General features: G+C 38.8%; 1 protein-coding gene across 1 annotated transcript in view; it reads right to left on the bottom strand.

The window, feature by feature from the left end:
* Window positions 1-12,798: 12,798 nt before the first annotated feature.
* The window catches only part of LOC149163260 (transcription factor bHLH94-like), a 107,358-nt gene continuing 106,577 nt past the window's right edge, over window positions 12,799-13,579 (bottom strand). The window contains exons 4-5 of the mRNA XM_089432682.1: window positions 13,255-13,502; window positions 12,799-13,176 (exon numbers count right to left, since the gene is read on the bottom strand). Coding sequence (XP_089288808.1) covers window positions 12,829-13,176; window positions 13,255-13,502 — 596 coding nt within the window. The 3' untranslated portion in view covers window positions 12,799-12,828. The remainder of the gene's footprint in view (window positions 13,177-13,254; window positions 13,503-13,579) is intronic.

Consider the following 13,579-nt stretch of genomic DNA (forward strand, 5'->3'; position numbering starts at 1 on the left):
GTGGCTTCAATAGCTACTAGATATGTGTGTTGCACAAGGAAAAGAAGAGAGGGTGCATTTTGAGATCATAGTGGGAAGATAAGGCTAAACTGAGGCTTAGAAATGCACCATGCACTCTTGTGAGAGAGAGAGAGACTTCTTGGGTGCGGGTCATAGTTACAATGAGCAGGAGGGATCAAAATGTTGGTTGGAAGTGCGTAGTGCGCCAAGGAGGATCATGATGTGTGTAGGTCGTGGTTTCAATGGGTAGAGATTCCCCACCATGGCTTAGAAATGTGTTATGCACTCTATAAGGGATCCTTTCTCAGCTAGGCATAGTTATAGAGGTTGCATGTTGCCCAAAAGTGTTCCATGCTCAAAAACAAGCTCAAAATTGCTAAATGAAGGTTAGAAACAAGTCAAGAACATGGTAACAATGCAAGAGAAGGGCTGCAAGTGTTTATAAGTCTTGTTGAAATCATGACTAGAAGGTGAAAGGTCATGGAATGTGAAGAGTCTATATAAACGCCACTTGTGACAACAAGATGACAGTTGTAGGAGCAAGAATGGATGAAAATGACACTTATATGCATAAAATAGGTTGAAACGCCACTAAGGAGCCACTAAAAATGACAAAAGAAAACAAAAGTGACACTTTGTAAAACTTAGCAAGAATCAGCGTACTCGTGACCAAAGTGAAGAAGAGATCCTTGCAATGATAAAATGTGCTTTACCTAGAGTGACTAGTGATTGTGAGAATGAATAATGAGTTGGGCTACTTATAAAAAAAATCCACATGAAAAGTAAGATCAGGGTTTTAATGCATGCATTCCACTTGTCACTTGATGAGTGAGTTAGTTAAGTTAAGTGCAGAGGGTCCCTATTTTCTGGGAGTGTGCTGAGGATGCAAGCAGGGCAGGCATATGTGTGAAAAAAAGGGGTGCACGCTGGATATAAACAAGGAGTGAAAAATTGTTGTGAAAAATAAGTGCTCACTTATTTTTGAAAGGGAGTGTGTACTCCCTGTGGACAAGTAGTGCACTCCACTGTGAGATAGAAGTTCACTCAACTGTGAGAAGGAAGTGCGCTCAAGATCAATATGGTGCAATTTCCTCTAACAGTGCATGTGTAGTCACTAATTTTAGAAAGTGTGCTTTCTCTAAGAGAAATTATTGTGATTTATTACTTTTATATGGTATGCATGTTGAGTGAATAAATCTAGCACTTAGTTAAATAAAAGTTAGTGCTTTTGCTATCTATAGAAGGACGACACAAGAACTTTCAAAGATAAGAAGACGACACTTAGGTAACTTTAACCTAGGAGGAAAGGAAACACTAAGGAATAAATAAAGGATGGTCAACACTAAGAAAAACATGAAAAGATAATAATACAACACAAGATAGCTTGAAAAAACAACTCATGAAACATAAGTAGGCTCCAAAATTGGATAAGGAAAATTTTTTGGAGGGTTTTTCTCGCAACGACTACACTTGGCGGCACACTGGGAGAATTCAAGCTTCTTTGTTTAGGTATTACGTTTACACACACAATTTTAGCCCTTTAGGAAGTATTGATTCACTCGGTGGATTTGCTCGACCTCCCCATTTATCCCAATTATAGATGTAATTTCCTCTATTCATGTTAATTAGTCAAACACATTACAAACCTTGCCATATCATAATTGATTCGATCTAGGAGAGGGTAATATAGTAATTTAGAGTTTAAGATAACCAGGGTCTTAGTTTTCATCTCCAGTGTTTCTTTTTTTCTAGTGAGATTGTTCAGAACCCCGACAGAGTCACTACAACAACACAAGAATCGCTTCACTACCAACGAACTTGTTTAGTACTCTAGAAAAGTTGCTTGCTTCACCTCTTTACACATGAATAATTTATCTTATTTCACCCTCTATTTCTTTTCATAAGTTTAAATGTTCTTAGGAACTTATTGTTTTGCTAAGGTAGAAGAGGAATCCCATCTTATTGAGAGTAGGAGAGGTTGTTCCTTTAGAGATAATTATATATACCTCTGAAATTGATTTGTTCGATATTGATTTTCCCCTTTCCTTTATCTACTTGACCAAATCTGTAAGAGAAACACCATTCAATTAAAAAATTGTGTCTATGAATAAGGATCATAAATAGGTGTAGGCATCAAGGTTCTGCTTATGGCTTTCCAGTTGAAAAGGTGTAGTATACCTAGTGGAGATAATATAGGGTACAAAGGGGGTACCCAAGGGAATGCTATGATGTAACGATTAAGGATGATAAATAAATGGGTCATAGTTTATAAATAAAGTGGTTAATGTGCATTATGCAAGGGACCACAAGTAGTCTGGAAATAATATAATAATTTCTTGGCCCATATTTAATAAATAAAGTGGTCAACCCACATTATTTAAGGGACCACAAGTAGTTAGGGAATAATCTGATAAGCCCATTGTAATGGATGTATGGTATTGAGAGAACCATGGTAATTACCCACGGTATTGTATGTATGAAGCCTATATAGAGGCTAGAGACTCTCCACTAAGACATGTCAAGGATTATTGTATTGACAAGCATATGTCTTGTGGAGTGATCTCCTTCCTTAAGGAGTAGTTGTATGGTGTTTCCCTATCTGAAGGGTTTTATCAATATATATATATATATATATATATATATATATATATATATATATATATATATATATATATATATATATATATATATATATATATATGAATATTCTATATTTTGATAAAACCCTTAAGGTAGGGAAAAACCATACAACTACCCCTTAAGGAAGGAGATCACTCCACAGGCCATATGCCTGTCAATACAATAATCCTTGACATGTCTCAGTGGGGAGTATCTAGCTTTTATATAGGCTTCATACATACAATACCATAGGTAATTAACATGGGTCTCTCAATACCATACATCCATTACAATGGGATTATCACATTATTCCCTAACTACTTGTGGTCCCTTACATAATGTGGGTTAACCACTTTATTTATTAAATATGGCTCAACACATCATTACATTATTTCCTAACTACTTGTGGTCCCTTTCATAATGAAGGTTAACCACTTTATTTATAAATTATGATCCATTTATTTGTCATCCTTAATCATTACATCATATTATTCCCTTGGGTACCTCCCTTTGTACCCCATATTATCCCCTTTAGGTATACTACAAATGGATCATATTTTCCATCTAGACTCTATTGACTATTAAAAGATGTAAAGGCCCAAGCAAAGAAGGAAAGTAGCAGGCCTACAATTTCCCTTTCCAATGTTTAGCCACACTATCTCGAAGCTAAAGAAAAACAACTTCCATGCACAGTCTTGCTGAAAATAAATACATGAACTTGAAAATGAAAACAAGGAAAACATGGAAGATGAAAATGAAAAGAAAACAATACAATGCAAGAAAACGAAAATGCAACTAAACCTAACCTAAAATAAAATGCTAGGAGGTTGAGACTAAGTAAAATGAAATTTGCAATGCAACCATAGATGTTTCTCCCGACCCTTAGGTCGCAAGATATCATCAAGTGAAGCTAACATAGCATAATGTGCAGTAAGAATGGTAGACAACCAAGACATTTTCACACAAACACGAAGGTGTGAAGTGCAACAAAAGCGGTGTGAGGTAAATGATTGCTCTATCGATGATGGTGGGATGGATGAAAACGAGAGATACCACAACAACAATTCTTAGACTCATACCCACAAAATTTTGATTAAAATTTTGTATGACCCTTGTAACAAATATGCAATAGGGTTGTCAAAACAACTAGCTTGAAAAACTTGCAAAGAAAAATTTACTATAGACATATCCACATCATGTGCAAGATAGAGATCAGATTGTGAATAACATACAAATTGGAAGTGATCAGTGTTGGTGTGTGGATTAGACCTGATGATGGATGAGGGTTAAGGGGTGTCAAGCCACATGTTTTGGTAATCATTCAACACACTCTTCATTTGCAAGTTATAGATGAAAGATTTGCATGAATAAGGATATGTCAATTGGAGTTTATGCATCTAATCATAGATTCTATCTTGAGAGATAAAGGATTCAACATGAAGAAATTGAACGGATTAAGAATGAATCCACATCCCATGAAATAATGCTATAATGGACTTTTGTGAGAAAAAATCGATTTGATCAAATTCAAAAGTTTCATTGAGGTAGCAAGGACCTAACATAACCATCAGCGTAGACTAAAGTTCCTCAACTTCTAGATAAGAATAAAAAATTTCAAACGATTAAAACTCAAACTTTGAACACACAATTAGTTCTATATCCGAACAACTTCCATCATTTGTATTAACAAAATGGACCAAATCAGAGTTTCCCGAATTAAAAGATTCATGGAAGGGTTGATTTTTGTCAGACAGATTTACAAGAATTTGACATAAATCATCGATGACTAACATATCATCTTCTTGAAAACCTTAATTCCCTTATGTTAGACTAGCTAATTCACTACCCATATTATGACACAAGGTATGACAAGTGGGGATATATATACCTGCAAGAAACTCCTCAAAAATTAGAAATGAATCCAATTGAAAGTAATATGCAGATATAAGTCCTCCAGTGAAAACAAATATTCATCCATAACACTTAGAAAATCATACAACTGCGTAGAAACAAGATGATCAGAATATGTTTTGTCCAAGGGTTGAACATGATTAAAGGATTCAAGATCGATAGGTTGATTAACAAGACTATAAGATGAATGACTAATGGAACTTGAAGAATCATCATCTTAAGAAAGAGAAGATAGACAAATTAACTCCTCATCAATGGAATCTTAAGCCAGAGAAATAGTTGCCAAATCAAATTCGTGGATTTTTTTCTTCTTCAGATTTTTTGACTTTAGTAGGATCAATGGGAGGAACCTGTTAGTGTCGGTCTTGAAAGCCCTCCATCAGTGATCAAAGCTCATTGCATTTGCATTGGTAGGTGTCTCATCAGTGTCAAAATTTGCATCCCGTTAGGCATGCCATAATCCTGATGGAGGAGCTGGTCTATTCATATCCCTTTTGGCTTTGCTGGATCAGGTCATATCAGTCATTGAGTTTGTCAAGCTGCTTTTGTTTGGTCTTAATGTCAAAATTCTAGGTCTAGGGTTTTGGTCAGTTGTCTTAGCAAGGTTAGCAAGGTCATGTCTCTGAAAGTCCTTGAGTGACCAGCAAGCCAGAGGGAGGATGGTAAACATGTTCCTTTGAAATTTTCATCATGTACAGTTCATTTTTAGCCTTGGATTTAAAAACCCTGTTTTTTAAAGCCAAGGTCATGATAATTTTTGTAAAAAGAATAAGTTTCCAAGAAATCTTCAAAAAGGCAGCAACAACCCTGGTCCCCTTGCCACAGTCCTTCAGATGATCTCCCTGCAAAAAGAATCAGGTGAAAGCACTCAAAAAATCAACTTCAGGATAAAGGAAACCAAGAAAATCAGTGTTTTTAAAAAGTGACCAAATAGACTTTATAAAGTGGGTTTTTGGATGAAATTTTTTCAAAAGTGAGATTATAAAAGGTGATGTTCCCTCCTTTCACTCTTATTATGCATTTCGAGCTTCCAAGAGAGATTGTGAGAGAGTGAAAGGCGAAGGAGGCGAAATTACAAGCGTTTCGGGCAATTTGCAGGTGCGCGACCCGTCCAGGCTCGTGCGCGACCTATTGGGTGGTGCACGACCCGTCCAACAGTCTCCGGCAGTGCAAAAACATAACGGGCGTGACCCGTTGGGCTGTGCGCGACCCGTCCAGGGCTGTGCGCGACCCGTTCAGCTGCCAGCTTCCAAAACTTCAAACAAATTCCCTTACTCCTCTTCAAATTTACTCAATCGGTCGAGGTAGGCACTCAATCCGTGGTTGTTGATATTGGTGGTGAAAATAATGATGTGTGTCACGATTTTATCTTCTAAATTTTCAAATGAATGGATTAATGTGGTTGTTTGCTAATGTTTGTGAAATGCTAGGGTTTTGTGACTGTTTCAAGTGTTTTTGTCCCATTTGATCCCTTCCTTCTTCCCCTCTTTCATTCATAGTCATGCTTGCATCTCTGTCCCATTTGATTTGTACATAAAATGTTGATTTTTTCCCCCATCCCTAAGCTATAAACCCTACCCCTCACACAAGCACTCAAAACCCTAATTCCCTCTACCATACACATGCAAAAAATAAAACAAAAAGAAAAGATACATTTGTAAAGAAAGAAGAGAGTCATGTGAATTTAATGTGCTGTATATCTAAAGGCATGTACATAACCCCTATATACCCTTGACATCCCCTTGTACATGAACACTTTCCCTTGATGTGAAAATAATGTGTATGTACTCCTTAATGTGCATGTACTCCTTAAGAACAGAAAAAAGAGCAAAATTTGCCTTATGACACATATGAACTCCTACAAGCAGATTTGGTGTATGGTGTCCCTATTCCCCTATTGATATATGTATCCCCTTACATGTTCATTATCATACATGTTTTGTCCCATATGAGATGTTTTTTGCAAATGATTTCCCAATGTTAAAATTGTTCCTATATGCATGACAATTTGTAAAGTTTCCCTTGAAAATTCCCTGTTATTATCATATATTCCCATTCCTTGTTAAGAAGTTCCCTCCCCTAACATTCCCCTCATGTTTTTCCCCTTGAAACAGCATAGAGTTCAGTATTTTTGCAGGCAGAGGCAGCAGTTCAATTTGTCCTTCAGTTTGCCCACCTTGCTCCAAAACCATGTCAGATACCGAGACTTATGAGCAAGGTGATGACCATTCATCATCTACAGAGATTGAGGAATAGAGGAGGCCTCGTAGAGGGGGTAAGGGAGGTCACCATAAGAGGGAGGAGCCTACTTCATTGGCAGAGTTACAGGCTTGTCCTTTGGCACTAAGTTGTTTCCAGTACATGTCATGCTATCAGTTTTGTGAGAAGCTCTCTCAGATTCAGCATCATAGAGAGTTGGCCCGCTTGTTTGTCTTACACCTCCATGATGGACATGTCACTCTTGCAGGGGTGAATTTCATATTGACACCCGAGGTGATCTCAGAGGCTACAGGTATACCGAATGTGGGTGAGGTGTGGTCTAAGCGCAGACTTCTTGATTTTGTTCACTTTGAGCCCTATGTCCGGCCATCATTTGTGAAACTGTTGACGGGTGTTTTCCCATTCAGATTTCTTCGGAGTGAGTATGCCCCCCTCATGAGACTCATCATGCATTACTTCACATGTGAGGGCAGATTTTCACAGGTGTATTCATATCACATTCGCCTGTTGATGCATTTCACCCGGGTGAGGATGATGAACCTCCCGATCTTCCTGTTTCAGAACATTTAGAGGATGGTACCCATGTTGCAGAGGAAGACCCCGGCCCAGCAGTACAGGAGCCTTTGTCACTATGGTTTGATTCAGCTCATAGTTTTGCATCAGTTGACACAGCAGGGCATCTCATGGGAGGAGTTCATCTCCCGTGAGTTTTTCACAGTGCCACCTCAGCCACATCAGGAGGCTATTCATGAGGAGGGAGGACCATCTCAACAGCCTGATGCTCCTATCACCCGACATGTCAGCTCTACTCCCATGGTCACTTATCAGAAAGGCCCAAGGGCCTTATTTGCAGCAGCTAGGCGAGTACTATCTCCACAGAAGGTGGAAGGGGTCTCGCCTTCATCTTCAGAGCAGCGAGTGTTATCTCCACAGCAGGTGGAAGGGGCCTCGCTTTCTTCACCAGCAGAGGTATTGCAGAGGGGCAAAGAGCCCATGGTTCATGAGGATCCAGTGATCGATCTTGGGGTCAGTTCTCCTAGCCAAGAGGCAAAGGAGATCATTCAGCAGCTTAGGGCCGAGAATGATACTTTGCAGCAGAGACTTGAGGGTGCCCAATGGACCATCACCTATCTAGAGTAGCAGAACACACAGCTGGAGGAGGAGAAGGCACTTTATGAGATTTGGAGGATTCGTAGTGACAGAGTCCTAAACCGTAGGAGGCCCGGTGACCCATTGCCTGTTGACCGGGAGTCTTTGCTTATTCAGGAGAATGCCCACTTGGAGAGGCTGTTGGCTAAGGCCAACCAAGACAAAAGGCTGCTAAGGAACATGAAAAACCACTATTGGGCTAGGATGCACGTTTGTAAAGCAAAAATGAAAATGTTCCAAAGAAGGTTGACCGAGGCTCTCAAGAGGAAGAAGAAGGCCAACCCACTCCGCATCTTGGCCGAGGCTTCTCTCACTCATCATGACACTCACTAGCCTCTTCACAGCACCAAGTACAAAATTTTTTGGAAGTTTTGGCTCATTTTTGGCATTTTTGGGCAATTTACAGGTTTTGGCTTCTCAACGGGTCTCACCCCCGGTGAGACCCTTTGTCATCATAGCTCCGTTTTGCGGAAACTCAGCATTGATGGATTTTTCATGCAAATTTACATATGCCCATGCATTACCTTGAGTTTTCATGGAGTTTTGGGCCTCCAAAAGGTCAAAATACAGTCAAATTTTGACTTTCTGCCCCTTTTTTGAGCTGCAGAAGTAGTCTTGGGAGAATTGACTTTTGACTAGGAAAATGACCTTCAAATCCAAAAATTATGGTTGGGTTGGAAAGTAGACTCAGAGACCTTTCCAACGAGCTATCCTGCACCTCATTCTGACACCGGGAAGGCCTCCAAACAGGGCTCCAAAGTGCGCGACCCGTTGAGCTGGATGTGCGCGACCCGTTGAGGGAACTTTGCCAGTTTTGACCAGTTCAGCCCAGAATTTGCAGTTTAGCTCCAGTTTGACTTGCTGAGGTCGATGGTGGTCCTTTTGACTGTACTTGTGGCACTTTTTGGGTACTTTTACTCTTGTTTTACTCTTCTAGAAGTTTCTCTCATGTAAAAGGGTAAAATTGACTGTATGAACTGGTTTCCAAGTTTTTAGAGGCAAGTTGTTTTGACTGCCTATTTTGTAGTGCTTAGTTTAGAAGTTGTTCAAACAGCTCCTAGGATAGTGAGCTCGACCCATGGAGGCAGGGAAAGAGGTTAGATCATCTATATTATGTACTTTCATGCTCATTTTCATGGTTGGACTCTTGAGGGAGAAGCTATCATTGTATTATCACTTGTATCTCTGCAATTTTTGGCTAAGGAAGACCAGGGTTTTGCAGTCATCTTTGGGATTCATGTGGACTCAGGTGTTGATGGTGTGTTTCTTCATGTTATTGTAAGCTTTGTTATGTGATTCATTTCCTTTCTATAATGCTGCATATTAAACAAATGAAGTGATAAAGTCAGAATTCATGCTTGCCATGCTCTACTTTTAAATTTGTTTAATTTCTATGTTTTCTGCTGTCTAAAGAGAATTCAAATCCATTGTTTGCTCTCTTTAGCCTTCTTTTCTTTCTTCCTAATCATCCACTTCAGATAAAAACATAAATACAGCTTCCTACCTTGCCCCAAAGACCCCCCTGCAGAAACTGTGTCCAATCCCCGCACCCTAAATTGCAGCTCCTCAATTTGCCACCAAAAACCCCAAAAAACCCCCTAATCAACCTTCAAATCAGTTTACTAGCCTAATATCTGTGTTACCTTGATTGGTCATCTCTTTCCATTGAAAATTTACCGAGATTGACCGGAGAGAGCCTTCTCCTGCCCCGTAGGGCTAGCTACGAGGCTGAATGGTTTGATGTTGCCTTGAAGGTTTACCTTTCTCAGCCTGAGGTGAAATCTCAAGTGCTAACATAAAGTTCCTCAACTTCTAGATAAGAATAAAAAATTTCAAACGATTAAAACTCAAACTTTGAACACACAATTAGTTCTATATCCGAACAACTTCCATCATTTGTATTAACAAAATGGACCAAATCAGAGTTTCCCGAATTAAAAGATTCATGGAAGGGTTGATTTTTGTCAGACAGATTTACAAGAATTTGACATAAATCATCGATGACTAACATATCATCTTCTTGAAAACCTTAATTCCCTTATGTTAGACTAGCTAATTCACTACCCATATCATGACACAAGGTATGACAAGTGGGGATATATATACCTGCAAGAAACTCCTCAAAATTAGAAATGAATCCAATTGAAAGTAATATGCAAATATAAGTCCTCCAGTGAAAACAAATATTCATCCATAACACTTAGAAAATCATACAACTGCGTAGAAACAAGATGATCAGAATATGTTTTGTCCAAGGGTTGAACATGATTAAAGGATTCAAGATCGATAGGTTGATTAACAAGACTATGAGATGAATGACTAATGGAACATGAAGAATCATCATCTTAAGAAAGAGAAGATAGAAAAATTAACTCCTCATCAATGGAATCTTAAGCCAGAGAAATAGTTGCCAAATCAAATTCGTGGATTTTTTTCTTCTTCAGATTTTTTGACTTTAGTAGGATCAATGGGAGGAACCCAAAAAGGCATAGGAAAAGGAGGAGGACAAGGAATAAAAGGAGTAGTAAATTCCTCCTCAGAATATTGAGGTTCCCCTTGGGAAGGACTATTGTTGGTTTAAGGGGACCTGACTTAGGTTCAGAGTTGTTCACGCCAACCAACAAAACCCTAACTGTTGGCCCTTTCGGCAACAACCTACATTGCGCAGGCTGTAGTCTCACCCGATGCAGTATTGGGGGATGTCAGAACTAGGTTTCTGCATCCAGAGACAATGTGAGAAGCGGTCTTAACATTTTATAGCTCAAATCTGCCTTCGCGAAGATCAGTATCCTTCTATGGCATGATATTGTAAGTTGAGTAAACGACTTCTAGACCTTCACGAAGGTATGCAATTAGTCTTTATAGACCCTAAGGAAGTAGTTTGTCTACTTTCACGCACTAATCAATAACCTTAGATCTGCTTTCGTGCAGATTTATCCAATTCATCATAAATCATATCAGAATCAACCCTTAACTTCACGAATATAAATAATTACTTAGTACATGCATAAATATAATAGATTCATTAGGTTCATGCAACAATTATAAATTTTTCCACATAAAACATATTATAGAGTGACAAATCATAACATAATCAGAATTGACAATAATACTCAGATGCACGATATTTCTTCAAAGTCAGTCTTTATTAAGCTTAAACGTTCATATTACAAACTTATTTAACTTGTGCACTCAGCTGCAGGGGTCCACACACTCAACTGTGGACTTACCAAGCCCTCCTATGCACTTAGATGCATGAGCCTTCCCCTTTCGCCTAAGTATAGAAAGTAGAGCCTTCCTGCCTTAGCACTTTCCCAAAAAAATCTTTATCTTTACTTAGTTATCCCTAGCTACCTCTTAGACTTTCTATAACTCAAATACATATAGCTTTCTTCAATATAATACCATGGTTCGTGAACCATGGGTGAGTCTCAAAGCTGACCTATTTACTTATCCAAGCAAGGGGCTAAAGCCCTTTGACTCATATCTAGTTGTGCGCTATGCATCCACATTTCATAGAGACTTTACATCTTTTACACAACTTTTACAAAAATTGGGTTAATTAACCCAAAAAAAGACCCTAGGGGCCGATTGAAAAGAATTCCTAGAAATCCTAACCAAGTGTTGGACACCTAATCCTCTAAGGGTTGGTGTGGAAGCTGAATAGCCAAAAGGAGTCCAAGAGACCACTTGGAATATGAATCCAAGGGTCACACCATGTACTATAAATATATATCATTTGTTAATAATAAGTGTACTCTCCTGCTTATGTTTAATATTCTGTTGCTGCCATGTGTGTTTTTAACATGGCATCAGAGTGTGCAATATCCTGCCCTACTCATATTTGAGCCACTTGTTTTATGGCCTTTCTATACAGGTCATTTCTACCATCAGTTCTGCATTTCATGAATATTTTCTCGGCTAAAGTCTAGCTGCAACCTCTGTCATTTCTCCAGTGCCATTTTTGGCTTCCATCTTTAATTTGTAACTCCTATTCTGCCTATTCTACCTATGTTCTGAATCCTATGTAGACTAAAATCTCTCTCACCATTATTCTGCTGATTCTAGCTAGCCTGGCAGCTCTGACGCTTCCATTGGTTTGACATGGTATCATCAGCAGAACCATACCTCCCATCCGAGAATACACAGTCGTGGTATAACACTTCCTGTGTTTGGAAATCCATGGTATCGTTGCTAAGCATTCCGTGGTAATGCTGTTTGGAATTCTGATGCTTCCATACATCTTCGTGAACCTTAATGACTGCTTGTAGATTTGTTAGGTTGCCGCATGCATTGATTACAGAAATAAAGGACAATTTGTTAGGCTCTATCCCTGTGCATTGCATTTCATAATACATCCTCAATGCTTCCTTGCAGAATCAATTCCATTCTATAACAAAAAATTATTTTGTTTGTATTTGTGTAGATTTGTTTGAGTACATTGGATTTGGTTTCCATATGCGTTTATCGTTGTTGAAACTTGTCTCTTCCTCTTCACTTTAATCACCCACTGTTGTTTAACTGCTGCCACAACAGTGAAGATGGGAGTAGGACAAGGGCCATAAGAATAGAAAGTATAAGAATGAGTACGCAGACGTAAGGGTAGATGCAAAAGCATGTATTTATTGAACGAAGTTTCATTCATAGTTGGAGATGAAGATTGGGAAAATGACGAACAATTCATTGTGAGGAGGCAGTCTACGATCATACCACCATTATTCACTCATTTATCAGCCTCAAGATCATCATCAGCTTGATATGGTTGAACGTTGTTGGAAATCTACCCCACTTCAAGAATTTGACAGTCTTCTAACTTTTCTTCTTGTGATACAATAGACTCAGCAGCCTAAGTCCCTCAGTTCTTTACATTCTCATTTCCTGATACGATGGAGAGGATTATATGATACAAACATGCAGAGAAAAAAGTAACTAAGAAACTCGGCTTCTCACTGGATTTGTACTGTTGGAATGGATGATACTGAATATCTGATGAACTGCACTTGCTATTTCGTTTGCAGATGTCAATTGACATTCTTCTTCAATCTTGACGTTGAAGGAGTAGAGCACTGAAAGATCAATGGTGGTAATATTCAAGTGTAAAATTGTCATATCGAGATTCTCAAGAGCCAAGATGACTTTGAGAAGCTGTCCAGGCCTCTTTAGAGAGAGAACTTTGAGACTGGCATGTGTTTCAATCACAGTCACCTCTACATCAACGATTGCAGACTTGCTTTCTGCAGTAATTTCATTGTGTTGATCCAAATTAGAGCTTTCCATCTCACATTTTAGTTCTGTTCACTGTGACAAATATGAAGTATACTGTGGAGAGAGGGAGAAACCGTTGAAGGGAGTGACAATTTGTTTTGGACTTTGAGATCCTTCTAGTTCACATTGTTTTCTACGCTTTTGAGCTTGAGCTTGAAGAGACTGCAAGAGTTGTTCCAGTTCTTTAACAAAGTCAATTGCACCTCCAATAATGGAGGCCTGATCTTCCCTTTGGATGAAAGAGACCATCATCAGGGAATGCAGGGATGTTAAATGCTTGTTCATTTGCTTTCTCCTATTGCGCTCAACAGCATTCCGAGTCATCCTCTGGCTCTCAACTGCTAAAAACTATGGGAAGATTTATCATTTGGGCACGAGTTCTGTATGTAAATTGTCTACTGAATGTACACATATG

This window comes from Pinus tabuliformis, chromosome 5_1 (genome assembly GCF_031772625.1).
Source record: "Pinus tabuliformis cultivar Carrire ecotype Pingquan chromosome 5_1, CPIR1, whole genome shotgun sequence".
Taxonomy (NCBI): domain Eukaryota; kingdom Viridiplantae; phylum Streptophyta; class Pinopsida; order Pinales; family Pinaceae; genus Pinus; species Pinus tabuliformis.